The sequence below is a fragment of the Pinus tabuliformis genome, chromosome 6 (assembly GCF_031772625.1).
Source record: "Pinus tabuliformis cultivar Carrire ecotype Pingquan chromosome 6, CPIR1, whole genome shotgun sequence".
NCBI classification, from domain to species: Eukaryota; Viridiplantae; Streptophyta; class Pinopsida; order Pinales; family Pinaceae; genus Pinus; species Pinus tabuliformis.
Genome location: NC_142292.1, coordinates 121,247,982 through 121,271,014, shown reverse-complemented (window position 1 = coordinate 121,271,014; position 23,033 = coordinate 121,247,982). Strand labels below are relative to the sequence as shown.

General features: G+C 37.3%; 1 protein-coding gene across 1 annotated transcript in view; it reads left to right on the top strand.

Annotated features, from left to right (window-relative positions):
• LOC149257639 (pyruvate kinase 1, cytosolic-like) overlaps nucleotides 1-23,033 on the top strand; it is a 347,863-nt gene that overhangs the window by 271,453 nt on the left and 53,377 nt on the right. Inside the window, exon 23 of the mRNA XM_089381665.1 lies at nucleotides 6,144-6,203. Within this exon, the coding sequence (XP_089237791.1) occupies nucleotides 6,144-6,203 (60 nt within the window). The remainder of the gene's footprint in view (nucleotides 1-6,143; nucleotides 6,204-23,033) is intronic.

Sequence of the window (23,033 nt, the reverse complement as noted above, 5' to 3'; positions counted from 1 at the left end):
CAACTGTCTGTCTTCACACTTCCCAAGAAGAGTTAGCACCACACTGCACCAAGTCTGCACAAACTGTTCAAAGAAGATCACATTGCACTTTTTGAAGTTTATCACTGTTCTTGAGATTATAGCACTGTGGTATTGAGGTGGCTCTATTCTAAACCACAGAGAGATTTGAGGTGCTCCTGTTCTAGTCCATAAGTTGCAAAACAATCTTCAAACAACACCTTGAGACAATCCGCAACCCAGTCTTCAAAAATATCCTAAGGCAGCTCCAAAGGTGACAGAGATCCAAAGTAATCTTCAGAAGGTCTGAGCTACACAATCCATGACATAATATTCCACAGTTCTGAGGGCTAATACTTTGAAACAGTCAACACAATGTGACCTGTTCTAATACAGTCTGCCCAGTTCGAGAGAGAAAGCCATCCTTAGTCCTAAAAGGCACCGCAATAAGAAAAACAGTCAGCAAACGAATCTGGAATGGGAGCCCTAACTGTCCACATGAGTCCGTATTTTTCCTCAGAAATATTTCACACTGTACAGGGGTGCTTACTTTAGCTGTTCAGTTCATGAGGTGTGAACTTTCCTGTCATTTTCTTCCTTGAATAAATCTGCAAATCAACTTGTCTTCTTCGTGCCTGAGGAGGATAAGGGCCGAGGGGATAAGGGAAGAGGAGGTCGTAAGGGAGATGGCCAAGGGGAATGAGGAGAGGAAGCAGAGGGTGAAGGTTGTGAGGGAGAAAGGAAAGGCTAAGGAGTAGGGAGGCCAAGAGTGAGGGTCGAGGAGGAAGGGGGAGAAGAGGGAATGGAGGAGGTTGGGAAGAGAAGGGGAGGTTGAGGACAAGGAGTGCGGCCAAGAAGGAAAGAAGAGGAAGCTGGGGGCTAGAGATGGCCAGTTTAGAGGGCCCTAAAAAAAGTTTGTCCACAATCTTTCTGAAATTTATCTTCAACCTGCAAATAAAATGGGAGATCAAATCTTGTCTTCCAGGGCTTAGATCTGTCTCCAAAATCCATAAAAATCGCTTGCAATTTTAAGATTTGTTCCTGCACAAACAAAAGATAGAAAACTCCAAAACATGTATATACAAAAATATGAAATACCCAAAACCCCAATGAATTAAAAAATTTGAATTTTACAAATTTCCAATGATATTCCACAGATCTGCTAAGCAGATCTGTAGATCAAAGCCCTCTATTAGCCAAATCTAAACAATTTTGCACAAATTTATAAAGAAACTGGAAATTTTAAAAAGGCACAAGCCCAAGAACAACCCTGCAAATAAAATATTTCATAAGATGACTTCAGAAATTAAAAACAGTAGGCTCTTTAGATTCTGTAATCTGAGAGTCAGTTGGTCTAGCTGAGGACTTCCCCAAACGCCCAAATCTGAATGATAACTTTTGCACACTTAGATTTGATTGTTAGATTAATAAAGATTCAAAATAATCATAAAATCATCAAGAAATAGAGATACTTGCTTGTTCTATGAAATTAAAATGATATTTTAAAAACCTAGAAATCTGTGCAAGATACATGTGCACAGATCAATCATCTAAGGCTATTATCTAACAAATACAAATAAACGCAACAGAGTATTAAGAACAATATTATCACATAAATCTGAAAGAGGAACAACACGGTCTGAAACCCCAAAGTCTTTGCGTTTTATTAACCAAAAAAAGTTACAAGAGCTTTCTCAGAGCAAGTACACGATTCAAAGATCGGATCCAAATAATGGAGAGAAACTTCTAATTTATAGATAAATTCTCCAACAACTAGATGGCTTGATCTCTGTCAAAGAAATCTCAACTATTGATGAAGATCAAATGATCTTTTAATCATTACCATTGAAATTAAGTTACTTTTTGAGGAAATTCGAATTTCACTTTTAATTTTTTTTTAATTAACTCAAAAATGGTTAGTTTGAGTTAATTGTCTAAAAAAAATGACTTTGACTTAACTACTAAGGCTCGAGGGTCCAAAATATCTTGAAATTTTCAATATTCCCTTGGCCGGGAACCTCCAAAAATTAAAAACTTTAAAACCCACGAATTTTAAATGTTGGAGGATTTAATTTTTCCTAGGACCTAAATTAATTAAATTTATGGCTTTAGCATTTTAATTTATTTTAGCCAGAAAATTTAATTAATTGACTCATGAGGGGATTATTAATTTTTCCAACCCTCTAATACTTTAGCATTATAGCTAAAATATTATTTACATGAAATATTACATTTCTAACCCATGAAGGGGGAACACCCATTTGTTATAGATCCTCAAGAATTACCCATTTCTGCGACATAAAATATGGTCTAGTAAACTAAGTGAGTTGTAATAATATAATCTAACCAAATAGCTAGAATTATTCTCAAATCACTTTTACAGAGACTTGATAAATAACACTAGGACTCATTTAAGATTCCAACGACAAAATCCACTTTAGCTTTGGAGTGAGGTTGGAGAGAAAAACTCTGCTAATCATCTATGTTTAGAAACACACATGAATCGGTGAGACGAAAAATCTCCTAGAATGGAAATCATCATTAAAAAAATAACTTTTTCCTAGGTTGTTACATACATTTGTCTTACTAGGATCATTTACATTACAAAATGCAGAATGAGTTTACAAAACTCCATTGTACATATGGCTGATAATGATGAATCTGTGGATCATTTGAGTGCTCGGACATGATGGAAATCCATGTGCAAAAAAATGTAAACATGGGGTAGTTGACATGGAGTGGTCAACACTTCCCATATTTGTGGATGGCATCCCTAGTAAACTTGTCAACATAGACTAATCTATCTAAATCCAAGGGAATTCAAACTGGGTACCTGCTGGTATGGGACTAACCGAAAGCCCAACGATTTTGGTAACAAGCAGTTATGCTAACCCCTTGTGCTTAAATTTCCACTTCTTCTTGTAGACACGGTGGAATTGATTTTTGGTTGATACAGATTATGATGTTCAAATGAACTTAATTAGATCCATCATATATCCAATTCTCAGTCATTGTTGTCCGAGTTAAATTTATTTGTGAAATGGCCATATGATGCTCAAACAGGCTGATTTTTATATAATTGATGTGAATTCGTTGCACAAAATCTGTAGGAAGAGAAGTAGGAAATAATTGATATATAACAAGGAACCATAAACGTCACCTTAATTGCACATCCTTGGGCTGTCCTATTCACATAGAGTCATCATCTAGGCTCTAGAAAAGTACAAAAAACCAGTTCTACACAGCAGTCCGAAAAAGCCCAGATTTCAGATCATATTTAGCAGTTCAGTCTTCATAGTAAGGAAATTAAAGCTAGGATTCATGAAATTGAATAGTGATGTGTCCTTGTTGGGATTCAACGATTTACCAGGTTCCTTTGGATAAGCTGTCAGTCCTTATACACATGGAATTTTGATTTTTATGTTCCAATATAAAGGCTGTAGAAGGTAATTCCACAAGACATAGTCCCCTTTCATCCATTGAATAACTAAGAGAAAGTTGCCCATAATTTGAATATGTTTGACTTTATTTTCAATAGTGAGGATAAGGACCATCTAAAGTGCCAGCAATTCATTGAAATTATTTGTGGCTTGGTCGATCCCAACTTTGAAAGGGAATGATTTTTGGAGAGGAATATGATACCTCTAGCCCCACCCCTTGATGTATTTCCTTGAGGGGCTCCATCAAAAAGCCCAGGGGAATGCTTCTTTAATTTGACCTGATGATACTCGTGTATGAGGAGGGGCAGAAGAGGATTGTGGAAAAGTAATGAAATTTTTGAGGTTTTGGGTAGGACACTTCAGGGACAATGTGTCCTTTCCCTAAAAAATTTGGTTATTTTGGGCAATTTAATTCTTCAAGCTAGAGCGAAAGGAAGGGCTTTGAAGCTTTAATGGTCCTGATTTGACACCAATTATTTAAAGCTTCTCCTATGGTGACTCCTTGTCGGGGTTTTCTAAGTCCAATTTCCTCAATTTCCTTGCAAACTTGCTTTGAGAATGGATAGGAGAAGATAAGATGAGAATTTGTTTCCATGGTAGCTTTGCATAGGCAACATCTACCAGGACCTTCGAAATGTCTTTTTTGTAAAATATCCCAAGTAAGCGCCTTGTTATTGAGAAGAAGCTCCATAATTTTTTTCCTTTGCTGGGCATTTGAATTTCCAGATGGTTTTCCACCACCAAATCAATGGCTGATCTATGGCTTCTACCACCAGGTTTTGTAACCAAATTTTGGCTTGTGGCCTCCCATAGGATTCAACGACCAAATGAGTTCATCTTCTTTGTCATTTAAAATGATGTTGTGCTTCCTTAGTTAGACTATGTAAGCTTTCCAAGCCTCATTGTTGTAGGTTTTAACTCTGTACAGAATTTACCTGCAAACGAATTCTTAAAACAGAAAAATAAACAATGGCAAGAATATAAAACAAATATACATAGAGATTTTTCCTTGGATCCCAAAATCGAGACTACGAGATTGGTTTTTCATTATATTCCTTTTAATGTTACTGTACATATATATACATGCCAAAGCATTCATAAACCCCAATCCATTAACCTTATATTAGAACATAACTGTAGTTTCCTTGACTGGATCTACAAAATACCATGGGTAGAAAACCCTTATGCCCAAAACCATGTGCAAAACCCATGCACAGAACCATGGGTAGTTCCACCCACCATCTTTGGTTCTGTCCCCCATCCTTGGGTCTGCCCAACTATTATTGGGTCCGCATAATTTTATTTTTCCGGGGCTCTGCCCCAACCGCCCCCTTGCAAACCCCCCAACAAGGGGGGGCTTCTGCCCTGCTATGACCCTCCCGCTACACCTGACACAACGTACAACGCATGGTTCTAATTGTGGAAATAATATAACACACCCAACAATTGTAACCCTTTTTGAGTTCCAAGTCTCTCCAAGAGAGCCACTGCAAATGACTATTCTTTACTGTCGAGCCCCTAGCGTTATAGTTCAAAATATAGTAACCGTTGGCTTTTAAGTGTGGGATGAGAGGAAGTGGCATTCTATGTGCCTCCTTGCTCCCAATCCATTATTCTAGGCTGATTTGGAGTTCATAATTTTTTTTTCCTTTTTTGGTATTCGAATCCAAATCCTTCAACAAGATGGTGACAAAGTATTTATCTTTTATGGAGATGTTGTAAGCATTCTATTCAAGGCATCCATGAGAGCACACTCACTTAGGTGCATTATGGCTAGATTTTGACAGTCACGTGGGGCCCATCACTTGCATGTCTAGTTTTAATGTAACCCTTCTTTTCTCTTCTTCTATAAAAGGGACAGGGTGCTTCCCTAGTTTGGTTAGAACATAGAAGTTTTGTGCTAATTGCATTGTAATTTCTTCTTTCATTTTATAGAGAGTGATGTGATTGGTTATGAAATTTGAGCTTGCTGAAGTAGAAATTGAGGAAAGAAAAGACTTCATCAATATTTTTAAACGTCTTCAAAGTTCAGATAAGACATGATGCAGTATTATGGGCTAGCTTCTTAGGTTACTGTTCCAGCAGCTAAGGAGGCAAATGTTTTCATGTATGTAATCCAATTCTGCAAGAGAGCTTTGTCATACAGTTTACTGTAAAATGACTGAATTTGTTATTGATTTTTTGTACCGATGTTTTGTGACTTAACATGGTTTTGACTACCATCTCGAACAAAACTATTGAATGGTGAAATATGATCTTCTGTGATCTATTTGGTTTGCCGGGAAATAGAGATATAGAACATTTGGCATCCTTGTGAAATAGTTTCTGGAGAAACATATATAGAAAGACCCTAGTTGCCTTGGGTGTTTTTTTAATCTTAAACATGGTATTTTTTAACCCTATGCAATTTCTTTGAACTCTGATAGACTCACGTTGTAAGGGAGGTAGTGTTAGGTGCATCATGTGACTGCATAGATTGTTGACATGTTAAAAGTTTATACTATGAAATTTGGATGTATATGGTGCTGTTTTGAGTTTGAAGGAAAGTAGGAGATTATTTTTTCATTATTAGCTTGTTCTTGTAGATCAAGTGGTACTAGGAAGGAAATATGTCTCACATCGTTGTATAAATAAAGGAGTTTAATATGGTGATCATAAGAAACAAGATACAAATGGACCCATTGACTGTGCTTTATTTTGATGTAGGCAAGACAGACGCTTGTTGTTAGAGGAGTTTTCCCTATGCTAGCAGATCCTCAACACCCGGTAAGATTTTTTAGCATTACCTATGTTGACCAGGTTTAATTTTAATTTCATGGCAATATCTACTAGCATTCCCATTGTTGACCAGGTTTAATTTTAAAATTCTTCAAATTTACTGTTCTTTAATTCTTTCACTGGCTTGGATTGATATTGTTTGAGTTAAAAGGAGATGCTATTGTAGACTCTGTGCAATTTTTTACATGTTGACAACATAAATGAGAGAGAGGAACATAAACACAACAATTCAATCCTTATTTTCAGTCAAACATAATGTAAGCTACAAACCAGATAAGAGTCTGATAACTAAATCTCTTGGAGCTTTGAATGGTTTGTTGGACGTGTCGTTTACTATCTTCTGAATGAAGCCATAGACAACCACAATGTACAGTCAGTTCAACTGTTACTAGGACGTTTGCTAAATCCTTTCTATCATAATAACCATGACATCATAAATTGTCCAATGCTTGAACATTGTAAAACAGTGGCACCTGTTGTTTAACAGGATCAAGCATGTTTACAAGCATCTTTATAATACATGATCATTATTGTGTTGTGACCATATTTCCACCCTTGGATGAATGCCATTCAACACATTGTTCATAATCTTTATGTACTTTACTATCAGTTGAAGTTATTGGCACTGTTGATAATGACAAAGTCAATTGCCATCCATAGAAAGGCATTCCCTGTGAAATTTTTATCTATTGTAGCAACTGGGAATTATTCTTCTAACTGTAAATTTAATTATGCAGTTTATTTTCTACGACAGACAGCGAATAAAATCACAATTTCCATTTTCACCATAAAAAAAATGTGGGAAATAAAATCAGGAAAACTGAAAATTTTAACACACACAAAAGTTTTGACACAGTTATTTTTGGACAATTGTCCCCGAAAAAACCCAATGTAGGAAAACCGGTGCAACAGATGGTGGCTTTATTATTATTCTTCAACAACAATTTTGAGTACAATAATGTAGATTCTCAACTGACAATCTAATATGAGGAAAATACTGGCAAAATTATTGTGAGAATTTTCTCTCAGCCCATAACTAATTTCTGCATCTGAAATTACTTCCATAGCCTTTGCGCTGAGCCTCCTGTGCCGCCCTCTGTACAGTGCCTACGCAGACCCTGTGGGGATTTCGGCCTTCCTTCCTTTGTCTCTCGCTGGAACTGGAATCTTCCTCCCATATTTCCACCCTTGGATAAATCCCATTCAACACATTGTTGGTAATCTGTATGAACTTTACTATCAGTTGAAGTTATTGGCATTGTTGATAATGACAAAGTCAATTGCCTTCCATAGAAAGGCATTCCCTGTGAAATTTTTATCTATTGTGGCAATTGGAAATTATTCTTCTAACTGTAAAGTTAATTATGCAGTGTATTTGCTATGGCAAACAACGAAGAAAAACAAAACTGCAATTTTCACCATAAAAACACCGTGGAAAATAAAATCATGAAAACTGAGAAATTCTGGGACACACACAAGAATTTTGACATAGTTATTTTTGGACAATTGTCTCTGGAAAACCCAATGCAGGAAAATCGGTGAAGTAAATGAGGGCTTTATTATTATTCTTCAACAACAATTCTGAGTACAATAATCTAGATGCTCAACTGACAATCTAATCTGAGAAAAATACTGGAAAAATTATTGTGAGAATTTTCTCTCAGCCCATAGCTAATTTTTGCCTCTAAAATCACTGCCCTAGCCTCTGCGCTAAGCCTCCTGCGTCACCCTCCTACGCAGACCCTGTGGGGATTTCGGCCTTCCTTGACTCTTCCTAGAACTGGAAACTTCCTCCCATATTTCCACCCTTCGATAAATCCCATTCAACACATTGTTGGTAATCTTTATGAAATTTACTTTAAGTTGAAGTTATTAGCACTGTTGATAATCATAAAGTCAATTGCCTTCCATAGAAAGGCATTGCGTGTGAAATTTTTATCTATTATAGCAACTGGAAATTATTTTTCTAACTGTAAATTTAATTATGCAATTTATTTGCTACGACAAACAATGAATAGAATCACAACTGCAATTTTCACCATAAAAATATAGTGGAAAATAAAATCATGAAAACTGAGAAATTCTAGCGCACATAAGAATTTTGATATAGATATTTCAACAACAATTTTGAGTACAATAATTTAGATGCTCAACTGACAATCTAATCTGAGGAAAATACTGACAAAATTATTGTGAGAATTTTCTCACCCCATAGCTAATTTTTGACTCTGAAATTACTTCCCTAGCCTCTGTGTTGAGCCTCTTATGTCACCCTCTCTGTAGTGCTTACGTAGACCTTGTGGGGATTTCAGCTTACCTCCCAAACATCATTTGTCATGATAGCGCTATACTATTTTACCATGGCATCTACCCACACTTGATGTTGTGCGACCTCCTGAAAGCTGGAAGGTTCTGCAACCTGAGCCACCAATGCGTGGTACCTGTCAGGTTGTCTGCGCTGTCTTTTGTTCGTCCTAAGAGCTCCAATAAACTCCTCTGCATCTCTTAATCTCTGACGAACCTCTCTGTTGGCTCGACCACTAGTGGTGGGAGGTTCAGCTAGCTCCTCCTCATCCTGCCTCTGTTGCTCCATTTGGTGTCAACTCCTTGGATTTCTTGCACTTGAGGAAATACTGGTACTGGTCACATCACTCTATCCTTGTGACTTCCCTCCTGCCTATCACATCGACTGCCCCTGTGACTTCCCCTCTTGCTAGACTAAAGGAGCTTCTGCTGGCTGATTCTGATCACTTGCAGGCATCTCACGAGATCTCCTAAAAGCTTTGTGTGCCATGAACCTCATGTCTTGCCTCACCACTATCTTCATATTGTTAAGAATGTAGATCGTGTATGCCTTTGAGGTTTCACTATACCCAACGAAGAACTCGTTCTCTGCAGTCTGATCCAATTTGGTACGCTTTTCATTTTCCACGTGGCAATAAGCAACGCTGCCAAAATCTTGAAGTGACTAACTTCTTACTTCTTCCTTGTGAAGACTCCTTCTGGTGTTTTCTTCCCCAATGCTCTATGAGGAGTCCTGTTTTGAATATATATTGTTGTGTTACATGCCTTTACCCATAGAAATTTGGGTAAATCTTGGTCATATAACATAGCTTTTGTAGCTCCCATAGTAATCTGGAAGTACATATGCTCCTCTTTGTAGCTAGAGAAATATTCTCTAACCCCTGTCATGTGAGCTGATGCCCCACTCTCTATATACCTGACACCCTTTGAAGCTAATCTTGACAAGCAAGCAAATTTGTCCGCCAACTTGGAAGACAAATCTGAAGCCTCATGAGTGTTAATTCTGTCCATGGTCATGCTGAAGAATTTACAGTGTGCTATTCCTCTTTCCACTCAATGTTGGCTTCGCTCTAGTGATCTGCTGTAGAACCCTCTGCATCCAGCTAGAAATTTTCTTAGCGAAAAAAAAGTCTAAGTTGCGCCCTCTGTTTTTGGAATGACTCGATCGGGAAAATCGAAATTTTTCTGCCTCTCTTTTAAAAAAAAAAATCGAACTTCCTGAAGCAACTTGGCCTGCTTGGCAAAGGACTGCGCTGCTTTTGGGAATTTCAGCCTGCTGCTCTTACTGAACAATGAAATTCCTCCTTTCGCTTTTGAACTCTCTAACTGATCAATCTAGCTTTGATACCATGTGAAATTTTTATCTATTGTAGCAACTGGAAATTCTTCTTCTAACTATAAATTTAATTATGCAGTTTATTTGCTACGACAAACAATGAATAAAATCACAACTGCAATTTTCACCATAAAAACACTGTGGAAAATAAAATCATGAAAACTGAGAAATTCTAGCACACGCACAAGAATTTTGACACAATTATTTTTGGACAATTGTCCCCGGAAAAACCCAATGTAGGAAAACTGGTGCAATAGATAAGGGTTTTATTATTATTCTTCAGCAACAATTCTGAGTACAATAATTTAAATGCTCAACTAGCAAACTAATCTGAAAAAAATACTGGCAAAATTATTGTGAGAATTTTCTCTCACCCCACAGCTAATTTCGGCCTTCAAAATTACTTCCATAGCCTCTACACTGAGCCTCCTGCGTCACCCTCTGTTGCAGTGCTTAGGCAAACCCTGTGGGGATTTCGACCTTCCATCCTTTGCCTCTTCCCGGAACTGGAAACTTCCTCCTGGTATGCTACTACCCTCCTCTTCCACCTGCTACTCACCCTTTGGCTCTATCTTCTCTGCTAAATTATTGCCACTAAGAAAATCGAACTGCCTGGGCAACTGAGTATCTGCGTTGGTGTATTATCTACCCATCAACTTCTTATAATCCTTTGTTCGAGCACCAACGACCAAGATAAAAACATAATCGATGGCCTAGATTAATTCCTTGTCGATCCGTGTGGGTTTTTAGATGATTCTCACCTTATCTCAATTAATACTGATTAATCAAACATATTCCCTAAGTTTAGACTTAGGGAATATTTAGAAAACAGTTAATAATCTAATTGAGACACTTCTAGGCGGAATTTCTAGAAATGATTTCTAGGTTTTGGAGATCTCATGTATTCAAGCCTCTCCACCAAATTTCGTCGCTAGAACACATCCGATGCTACAAAGAACATAGCTGATGCCAATGTCTGAGTCATTATGTCACATGATCTGATTGCTTCGATTTATATAGCGCTTGACTAGGATCTTCTACTTGTTTTGCAAGTGCGATTCAATACTCAGAACAAATTTTGTTGTAGATATTAGGGTTTGGATGTTCCAACAATTTCTTTACTTTTCATAACTCCGAGTCATACAGGGGGACTCACTTCCGGTTCGGTCACTAGGGCGTGTTTCATTGGATCATTGACTAATACCCCCTTTTGCAACAAACCACACGAACTAGCGAATGCTCTTATGTTTGGTCAGATAATGCTTTTGTGCCCTCAAGGGACCACCCAACAAATGAATGCGCACTATAGTCCAAAACAGTAGAACTCGTGGCCCTGTGAGAAATATTCCTGTGTAGTTTTAACTTTTAACAACCTTATCCAGAGAATAAAGTGCGTTGCCCTGTCCCATGTATTTTTTTATGCAAATTCAACAGATTAATTTTGTAAAGAGTTGCGCTATTTTCTAGTTGATATTTCTTGTGCCCAACACAAGTTCAAAGAAAACAATAGTGTTGACATCTAACCTTTGGGATTAGGCGAATCCATGTAAATATTGTAAATAAGAAAATAAGGATAAGTAGAAGTTGAAGAGACACTAGGAGATGAAACCCAAGAGTCTCTCCCTCCATGTATATATCTATGATCAATCTCAATGAAAAATCACAATTCGCTTTGAGTTACCTCCTGGTCTGACATAGTATCAGAGTCAACTCCCAAAATTAGTTGTTTTGTTGTAACTCAGTCATTGTTTGCCATTATTCTCTGTCCTCTGCCCCTCTCCTTTGACATAAAATTTGTCTTGATTAACGGTCTTGCCATTCTTTGTCATATCTTTGCTACTCCTGTACACTGAATCGAAGTCGTATGGTATTGTGCTGCGCTTGGATGCATGGTGGGGTGAGAGAGGCAGTGTATATATATGCAAATCCAACGAGCTCAAACATGGAGTTGAGAATATTAAACAATGTTCCTTCTGGTAAGTTCTCTACGAATTGACAAATAGAGTTCAATCATGAGTACCGCACCTGTATAAGAGTCCATACTTGATTGTTCCCTGTATATATCTGTAATCTGAAAATCACTCGTGAATGATCTCAGTTAATTAATGAAGGTATTACAGACCCATGTGCTGGGGTGTGCCTATGTTATTTTAAGCAACGGATCGCTAAGATTGGGAAATACATAGACACTTGAAATAGTAAGAAAAACACAGTAAGCAAATACAAAACACAACAAAATTTAGTAAGGAGTTCACCCAATCCACCTGGGCTACGTCTCCTAGTCTAGCTTCAATGGTGGCCTTTTCTATTGTGCCTTAAAGCAAAGTTTTTACAATAAGGAGCTCAATTTTGAGTCTCGCTTAACAAATGATGATCAGTAGGGTGGTACTTGGATCCCCCAAGCCTCTAGAGTACACAAACTACCCCTTACTGAATCTCGACCTCAACTGGTCTTAATGGTATGAGCCCAATTTGGTACTCAATACCTGATAGGTATGCACAGAGGAGTTGCTTGAACCTCTCAAGCCTTCTCTGGAGTTCACAGACTCTTGGAATCTCTCTGTCTCTGTTTGCTCGATGCTGCCTTTGCTCTGTAGGTCAGATCGACTTCTCTGTTCTCTGCAGTTTGCTTCTTTTTCTACTTCTGTTCCCCCCTCTGCTCTCTGTCTGTTCGTGGCTTAAATCCAATCTGCTCCCTGATTGTTCGTTTCCTCTTTCCGGCTCTTTGGATCGCCTGCCTATGTTTGCTGGAATTCCCTTGCTCTGCGTCATCATCGTTGTGTAACGCTGCACAAAGAGGTGGCCACTTGTCACCTTAGTCCAGGGTTTGCCCACGAAACTGATTCTTCTGTCAGCTCAGCGGTCATGTCGGACCTCAAACCTTATTTGCCTTAGTCTATTTCCCTGTCAAATCCGGTCATCCATTGGGTTAATTCTCCGCCTTCGATCTGGAGCCTCCAAATCCTACGGTCTCTGTCTATATCGCGTGGGTAAGTTGCTCGACCATTACTCACGTGATGTAAGCGGTTTTCTCTCTCATTCGTTGGACATGCGTCGCCCGATGTGTGGCATCGCGCTGAACTCGGCCAAACCCGCTTACCGCTCAAAGTGCACACGATATCCTACCGGTTTTGGGCGCGGGACCCGCCTTCTGACGGTTTTCGCACGGTTTCCTTGTTTTCCTCATGGTCAAGCGCTCGGGGCTTTCCTTCTCTGAGGGTTTTGCCCTGCGAATTGCGTATCAGAAACTGCCTCTGTTTCTGGATCCGGGCTTGCGATTGCCAATTTGCGCCAATGCACGGTCTCCATGGGCCAACGGTCAGTGCGCTTTGACCGAGGGTCCTAATTGTTCCGTGCTAGCCACAAATTGCCATTGTCCAGAGGTCATCTCCGATAAGCTCGTTATTCATAAGATTTTGATTTGACAGAATTCGAAACAGTCATGAAAATGTTTAAGGATCCAATTCGGATCACGACCTTCCCATTGAAAAAGCTTTTGGACCCCCAAAAGTTGGTCCTCAAGCATCGACTAAGTGAGGGTATAGCTGTCTCACTTGTCCAATCTCTATCCACTTTGCACTGCTTGGCTTTGAACCCTTGAGTCCCATCTTGAGGTATTCAACATCTCCCCTGCGCGTCGTCCTCACCTTCATGTCCAGAACTGTGTCTTCCTGCAATTCATTGAGATATTTAGGTAACAGGTCATCAATAGAAGGCAATTGACTTTGCTCTTCAGGATCTTCAATTAATGAAGGTTCAAATAGTCTCAAGTTGTTTGCATTAATGACTGAGTAGATGTGCACGTAAGCCGGTAAATCAAGGCAAAAAGCATTCTCACCAATTTTCTCAAGTATCTTGAAAGGTCCATACCTTATTGGCTTTAGCTTTTTACCTTCACCTTGCATTTTGTTCTTGCTGATATATAGCCAGGCTTGATCACCAACTTGGAAACTATGCTCCATCCGATGCTTGTCATGCCTTGCCTTGTATTTGGCTTGGCTCTTTTCCAGCTGTTCCTATACTACTTGGTGAATCTCTTGGATTTGTTCAATGAACTTGGTTGCCTTGTCCACATCACTGTGTCCATCAACTGCTATGTCTTTACCAAAGACAAAATCCAAGGGAGACCTTGGTGTGAAACCAAAACATGTCTCAAAAGGAGATCTCTGTGTAGAAGAATGTTTTGCTCGGTTGTAAGCATGTTGCATATAACACAAATGTTCATTCCAAAGCTTGGGATGCTTGCTGCAATAGCCTCTGAGCAACTGGATCACTGTCCTGTTGACTACTTCTGTCTGGCCATCTATTTGTGGATGAAAGGCTGTTCTTTTTTTCAGTCTGGTGTCCATCAGTTCCCACAGACTCGACCAAAACTTCCCAACAAATCGGGTGTCTCGATAAGATATAATGGAAGTGGGTAATCCAAAATGAACTTGTTGTCGCACAGATTGTCACCACAATGCTTAGACCGGGGGCTGTCACCCTGATCCCCGATCTCTCCGTTTAAGCCTGTCTCCCGCGGCAAAGGGGGGTAGACCCTATGGGACAATGGATGACCAACTGTGGACCAGTGGGTTTGGGAGACATAAGGAGAAACAAGCACTTAATTGATTTTATTAAATTAATAGACCAGTGCCTTATGGAGTTAATGACTGAATGATTATCTATCAAATGTTGTGGAAAGATGAACTCATTAACCATCAGATAACTCAAACAAAGATTAACTTTTACCAAATGCGAAATAATCAATAAATGCTCAATGGCTTAACGATATTCCAGCAATTAAAATTCAAAAGATTAAATGCTTGAAATAACCACGTAATTTCAAATGCTAACCAGTTATCACTTTTACATAGCTAACTTCAAAATGAACATTAAGTGCATTTAGCTACAGAAAAATACCACAAAAGACACCAAAATGATTTTTCACTTTTTAGCTAAGCTTTTTCAATTTTTTTTTTTTAATATGTTTCTAAGCTAAAAAATCAAAATAGAACAAAAATTAAAATTCTAAATTAAAATCTAACTTTGAAACCATAAAGGACATTTTTATATTTTATGATTTTTTTTTTTTTGAAATTAAGATCAAAACAAAACAAAATTAAAAAAAAAAAAAAGCCTAAAAGAAATCAATACTTAATCTCTATATGAAAATGAAAGTCAAATTCTTTTATTTTAAATATTTTTTATTTTTATTTTATTATTATTATTATTTTATTAAATGAAATAAAACTAGATAAAAATTAAAATATATTAAAGAATCTAATTCTAAAAAACTAAGATTTAAAACTAAACAAAAATCAAACTTCTAGATTTTTTATATTTTTTTATTTTTTGATATTGACAAAACCAAACCAAAGTAAAAATTTCTCATTTATTAAAACTAAAGCCTAAACAAAATTAAAATCTAAACTATGAAACAAAAAAAAAAGCCTAAGAAATATCTATATCTATATATATATATATATATTTTAAATGAAATAAAACTTTAAATAAAATCTAATCTAAAACAAATTGAAAATCGATTTTTATTTTTACTTTTTATAAAGATAAAAATTTAAACTAAAACAAAACAAAACTAAGATAAAAAAAGAACTACTTAAATTCTAAAATCTAAAATTAAACTAGAGAAATAGACGCATTACCCTAACTTACGCTGAACCATAATTAAAAACGCAAACCTGTTAAAATAGCTGATTATTATCTGCGTGACTGTTTGCAGGTATGCTGAAATTTTTCGACGCAATAGATGAGAATGCAGAAATGGCAGCTCTCGAGGGGAGGCAGTGAGAGAAAAGTCACGCGGAGGAGAAAATGGACGCAGCGTGACAAGACAAGGTAGGTCGGATGGGGAGGAACTTCGACAGTAGAAGAGTAGAGATGGCTGCGTGAAGGAAAGGGCTGCGTTTGCGTGAGGAGATGATATGGCTGTGGAGAACACAGAGATCGAAGGGCAGAAAAATTCGTTGCAAGTTAGGGACAACGGATGTGGCATTAAAGGAAAAAAATGAGATGAGAGCAAGAAAAAAACACTGTTAATCGATGAGCATAAGGAGAAGTTACGCAGCAAGGAAAGGAGAAACCGTTGCTTTGAGGGTTTGATGCAGCGAGATGATGCAAGTCGAGGGACAGGGATGAGGGTAAAAACTGAGAGTATAGATAGCGAGAGCTGAGAGATGGCAGAGGGTATGGCAACAGTAAAAAACTGTGATCCCTTAAAAAAAAAATTCAAAATTTTTCTGCAGCAGTAAAACCCCAGGCAGCAGTGAAAAATGAAAACGCAGTTTGCAAACCCGCAGTCCAGAAACCTGATCAAAAAATTTAAATCTTTCCTGCTCCAAATTGCCTGATGGAAACCCTAAAAAAATTCTCAAAGCCTGTACCTGCAACCTGCAATGACAAAGAACAGAAAACCCAAAAATAATATGTGCAAGAAACGAAACTGAAAACCCTAACTAAATAATTACAATATTCACAAACTGCAGGCTCTAAAATAGCCAGATTTCTCATTATGCCACATAAATATTTTCAGAATTTTAATTTAATGTGAGATGCTTCAGAAAAACCCTGCATGCATTCATAAAAAAATTTCAAATGATAAGCCCGGGATTAAAACTGGCTGGGCTCTTTTAGAAAATTCAATCTAGGAGTTGGCTGGTTCAGCCGAGAACTTCCCCTAACGCCCAGTAAACTCAAAACTAAGATTTCTTGTATAGCTTAAAATCAACTATTAACATAGAGGGAGAAAACAATAGTGAAATCCAGATCAAATGGAGATACCTGCGATTATATTTCAGAATCTAAACTATCATTCAAACCCTAGAGATTAGACAAGATACCTGTGCCTGAATCAATTTTCATCAAGCTAAAATCAATAGCTGAAAATAAAATTATACAGAAAAATAAAACATCTTACAACATTTCCAGAAGAGTAACACCAGCAAGATTTCAACCCCAAAGTCTTTTTTTATTGCACAAAAATGACTACAAGAGAGCTTTCTTTAGCACCAGACTCTCAAATCTAATCTCATCTCAAATGACTCCTAATACCCTATTTAAAGGAAAAATTCCCAACGGCTAGTTCGAGCAATCCATGTCAAAATGATCTCGACCGTCGATGAGGATCAAGATTTCTTTTAATCTCATCCGTCGAATTTTTAAATGCATTTTAATATATTAAAAAAATTAAAATTCTGCATTTATTTACTAAAAAAATTGACTTATTATTCTTTTATTATTTTTTAAACTTTATTTTATTTTATTTTTTTATTATTTTTTAAATTTTTATTTATTTATTTTTTAAATTTTATTTTATTTTATTTATTTATTTTCAATTATTTTTTTAAATTTTTAAATTTTATTATTATTTTTTAATAATATATATATATATATATATATATTTTTTTTGGATCCTCGAACTTAGCCTTTGGAAAAATTACCTAGGACCTAGGACTTAAGACTTATGAGGGGATTAAAACATTTTCTAACCCTCAAGACACTTTACATCATGACTTTTACAATTTTTTTACATCTCAAAGGGGGAAAACCCATTTGACATAGACACTCATAGACCACCAAGTTCTGCAACCAAATATAATCTAGCAGATCAACGCACTAGGATTCCCCTAAGATTCTAATGACAAAATTTATTCCAGCTTTGGGGTTAGGCTGAAGGAAAACTCTGCGGATCATGGATCGGTGAGACAAAAAACCTTCCGGAACGTAGATTATCATTAGAAAATTAGGTCCACTTAGGCAATTTACATACATGACTTAGATATGCTAAGATTATTTACAATTTACACATGCAGACTGGGTTTACAACATAACATGATCATGTCGACGATGATTGTCGAATGGCACGGACACGTCGATCAAGCGCTATCCCTTTTGCGAAGAATAGGGGGTGTACTGCTATGGGTAGTGGTCAACAAAACCCATACATGTTGAAAGAACAGTTTTACAGTTTGTTCAGCTGTAATCTGTTTATTACAAGGTATTAAAATACACATTTTGCTGAACCTATCCACAACAACATATAAATAGTCATGACCTTTCCTAGATTTAGGCAGTCCTCCAACAAAGTCCATGGAAATACTTTCCCAAGGACGAGAAAGAACTGGTAGTGGAGTGTACAAACCTAGTTTTCTATTGCTGGGCCTGCTTTTTGCACACATGGTACACCCTCTTACATATCTAGAAACAAAATCTTTGTAGCTGTGCAACTGTTTTACTTACCCCAAAGTGACCTGATATTAGAGAAGTGTGTGCTTCCTGAATTATCTTTACTCTTTCAGTTTCTGGAATGCATAGCTTCCCACAATGATACAAAAGTTGGTCCTTAATGTAATAATCCAATTCTTCTATTCGTTTGCCCTGACTTAAAGTTTCATATACATCTTTAAAATCTATATCTTGAACATATTGTTCAATGTAGCTCTCATGCAATACTGAATTATGCTTAAGTATAGTAGATGCAATTATAATAGGTCTAGATAACATATCTGCAACTTTATTGTGTATGCCCTCTTTATATTTGATGACTAAATGACACCGTTGTAGAAAACCCATCCACCTATAGTGTCTTGATTGTTGCATCTTAGTTTGGGAGTGTAGATATTGAAGTGGTTGATGATCAGTATGTATAACTGTTTATTTGCCCATTAAGTAATATTTCCACTTTTTCACACTCTGTACTAATGCATACAATTCTTTATCATATGTTGGATAGTTAACTACTGCAGAATTAAATGTCTCAGAATGATAACATATGGGTTTACCCTGCTGTATCAACATTGCTCCCATGGCATAGTCATTGGCATCTGTTTGGATCTCAAATGGTCTTTAAAGATCGGGCAATGCTAGTAATGGTGTTGTACTAATCTTTCCTTTCAAGGTGTCGAAGGCTTTTTGCTGTTTGCCTCCCCACTGAAACACCTTGTTCAATCTTGTTAAAACATATAAGGGAGTTGCAATTGAGGAAAAGTTAGAAATGAACTTTCTCCAATATTGCACTACTTCTAAGAAGCTTCTATCTTCTGTAGCAGATTTGGATTTAGGCTAGTTTACAATGATTGCCACCTTAGAGGGATCTATCTTCAATTCACCACCCCCCACCATACGTCCCAAATAATTCAAAGATGTTTTGCCAAATTCACATTTTGAGAGTTTAACATAAAGTTTCCTCTTTTCAAAACATCTAGTGTCTACTTAACATGCTTTAAATGTTCTTCCCACATTTTGCTAAATATAAGAATGTTATCCAAATATACAATGACAAAATCATCAAGAAAAGGTCTGAGTACATCATTCATTATTCTCATGAAAGTAGCAGAAGCATTAGTTAAGCCAAAAGGCATAACCAGCCACTCATACAATGCTTGCTTTGTTTTGAAAGCAGTCTTCCATGCATCTTGTTCTGCAACTCTGGCCTGATGATATCCACTATGCAAGTCTAACTTGGAAAAATAAACAACTTCCTTTAACTGATCTAATAAATCATCTATGCGAGGAAGCAGATAACGATTTTTAATCGTTATCTTATTCAGTGCTCGGTAATCTATGCACATTCTCCACGAGCCATCTTTCTTTCTCACCAAAACGATTGGAGACCCACATGGTGATGTGCTAGGTTTGATGAACCCCTTCTCGAGCAACTCCTGCACCTGCTTCTTGATTTCTGTATTCTCTAAAGCGGACAACCTGTACATTCCAATGTTAGGCAATGGAGCATCCCACTGCAAATTAATATCATGCACTATTTCCTTTTTGGGTGGCAGACCTTTAGGTTCCTAAAACAAGATATCATATTCTGAAACAACCTTTTCTAAATCAGCTTGCTATTTAGCATCATAGCCCTCAAATACATTGGTTTTATCAGGTTTCTTTTCCTTTACAACCATCAATAAAAATTGTTTGCATGAATTTACAATTCGTTTCATCTGCGCTGAGTTTATGAGTATAATTATTCTTGAATTTATGAGCTTTTACAAAGTATTCGATTCCATCTTTAACGAGTAGATACTTGTTATCAACTCTATAGAAAATAGCTTTTCTATCGTAGAAGTAAGGACTTCTTAAAACAATTCCACATATATCCAAAGTAATTATATCTAACTCAACCTCATCTACAAATGCTGACCCAAAAGAAAACTTAAGTTTGCATTGTTTAGTCACAAGTAGTTGTGCTTTATCACTTAACCAACCTAATGGGTATGGTTTCTTGTGAGGTGTAGTCAGTAATCCCAACTTCTTTACAATTGCTTCAGAAATTAAATTTAAATGTGAGCCACTATCAAACAAAGTATCAATCTTTTGATGTTTGGAAATAGCTCGAATATGGAAAAGCTCATGTCTTTTTCTCTCATTTTCTTCATCAATAGTAAATTGTGCAGAATTACTAGTAGATGCTTCAGAATTCTTACCTTTTATACCTATAGCTGCAATGGTTGTTTCATCTCCCGAGTCCGACCCCAAATCTTGCTGAATAGCTGCAGTAGTCTTCTTCTTCTTGCCCTCGAACTTCTTAGGTCTCAGCTTCGGATGCAGAATCCAATAGTGCTCATCCTCATGCCCATCCTTTTTACAGTGAGTGCATGAAGATTTTGTCTTTTGTGCAGTATTGGTCTTCCTTTCTTTCCATTTCTGTTTTCTTTTCTCCTTATTCTTGCTTGCAATGGGTTTAGATGATCCCCCAACTTTCGGGTTCCCATTCTTTCCTCTAGCTTCTAGATGTGTAGCTTGAACAGATACCTCATCTATACTAGTGGGATTAAACATGAAGATAATGTGCCTCATGTAGCTATGTAGACCACCTATGTATTTCAACAGAGTTTCAGGTGAATCTCAAGAGATTCCTAGAATCAAAGCTTTCTTCCTAAATTCTTGGGTATAACCTTGTACACTTTGCCCTTTCAATTGGCAAAGAGTTTGCTAGCTCATCATGGCTTGCTGCATGTAAGCTAGTGGATAGAATTGCTTTTTGATTGCAGAAACAAATTTACTCCAGACAGAAATAATCTTAGTATGTTTTTTCATGTCAGCTTGGGTCCTGCCTTCCCACCAAGGTAGTGCCTCTGAGGCGTAGGCTGGCCAGCTGAATCTTACTCGTCTGAGTCGATACTCTGCACTTTGCGATAAACATCAATCTGTCTGATCCAATTATCCAACTTCTCTGCATTCAACTCTCCATCATATATGGGTAAATCAAATTTAACATCTAATTTGATCAAAGTTGTCTTCTTTTTATGTTCAGGGCTATTAGGAGATGTGAGAAAGTTTTCTTCCTTCCCTTTGCCTTTTGAGTGGTCATGGAGGAGAGACTCTTCTTCTCCTTTATCTTGCTTGGAGCCTAATGAGTCCTCATCTTTATTTTTCCTAAGGTCCCTATACATTTCCTCTACCATGGACCTCATGGCCGGAAACTATCTATGAATTGAGGATAGACTCTTCCAATTTTTGGGTTAGTCTCAACCAACTCTCCTTCTCCTAATTTAAGCTTTGATCTAGTGAGCATTCAACAGCAAAATCCAGCACAAGCTTGTCTAACCTTAATAACCTAATAGCTTTGATACCACTTGATTTAAAAATCACTCGTGAACGATCTCAGTTAATTAATGAAGGTATTACAAACCCATGTACTGGGGTGTGCCTATGTTATTTTAAGCAATGGATCGATAAGATTGCGAAATACACAGACACTTGAAACAGTAAGAAAAACACAGTAAGCAAATACAGAACACAACAAAATTTAATAAAGAGTTCACCCAATCCTCCTGGGCTACGTCTCTTGGTCCAGCTTCAGTGGTGGCCTTTTCTATTGTGTCTTAAAGGAGAGTTTTTACAATAAGGAGCTCAATTTGAGTCTCGCTTAACAGATGATGATCAGTAGGGTGGTACTTGGATCCCCCAAGCCTCTAGAGTACACAGACTCCCCCTTACTGAATCTCGACCTCAACTAGTCTCAATGGTATGAGCCCAATTTGGTACTCAATACTTGACAAGTATACATAAAGGAGTTGCTTGAACCTCTCAAGCCTTCTCTGGAGTTCACAGACTCTCGGACTCTCTTTGTCTTTGTCTACTCGATGCTGCCTTTTCTCTGCAGGTCAGCTCTATTAGAATATATCTCTATATTTCTATTTAGTAATGCTCAGTCTTTTAGATGTTTCTATTCTTATTCTTTTAGCAGTTTCTTAGATGAAACTGTTTGTTCGATATTCTACATAGAAACCTGATGTTTCTATTCTTGTAAATATCTTTGTATTATCATTGAGCTGTTTGCTCCATGTGAATTAATTCATTCAACATTCTTTTATGGTATCAGAGCAAGGTTAAGAGATTTTTTCTTGAACAGTATTTCTCTTTGCATCGAAATCTCTTGAGTTCTTTCTAAGGTCGAGCCCTCTGTAAGCCAGGCAGCCTTCACTGAGTCTTAGCCTCGGCTTTGCTCGCTGTGATAAAAGCTTACAGTCGTCCATCTCGATACAGAAATGGATTCTTCTCTTGCATGATCAGTTTATTAAAGAAATAACTTTGTGGCGGTGACTATCTTCGTGGGAGCGGGATTTTTTTTACTGGCCAGTTTTGCTGGGAATCGTGGATCCGGCTATCTTCTTCTTCACCTGGCAGCTACTCGACCACATCGAGGAATTTCTCAGCATTCATGATCCAGGTGTTTTCTCTCAAAACTCACTTGTGTTTTTTGAAAGACAGAATCGTGGTTTGAAAATTATATCTGCGGGCAAATTCGTGATTTTAGTTTCAAGACTGTCAAACCCGTGGATACGCATTTTTTTATAAAACTCGTGGATATTCTTTCTGAAGCCCGAGGATTTATATTTGAAGCCTGTGGATACTCATTTGAAATCTGTGAAGATATATATTGGAGTGGATATATATTTCTGAAACCCCGTGGTTATTTATATTTCCGAAACCCGTGATTATAATTTTTGCAGTCAAAATCCGTGGTGATTATATAATTCCACAACCCGTGATTATATTTCCGGCCCATTTTCGAATCCTGTGATTATAATTTTTTGCAGTCGTTCTGAAACCTGTGATTATATTTCCGGCCCGTATTTGATAACCCGTAGCAGCTGAATTTTAAAAAAATCGTGGTCCATATATATTCCGTTGAATCCAGTGATAACCCGTATGTGATAACCCGTGGCAGTTAA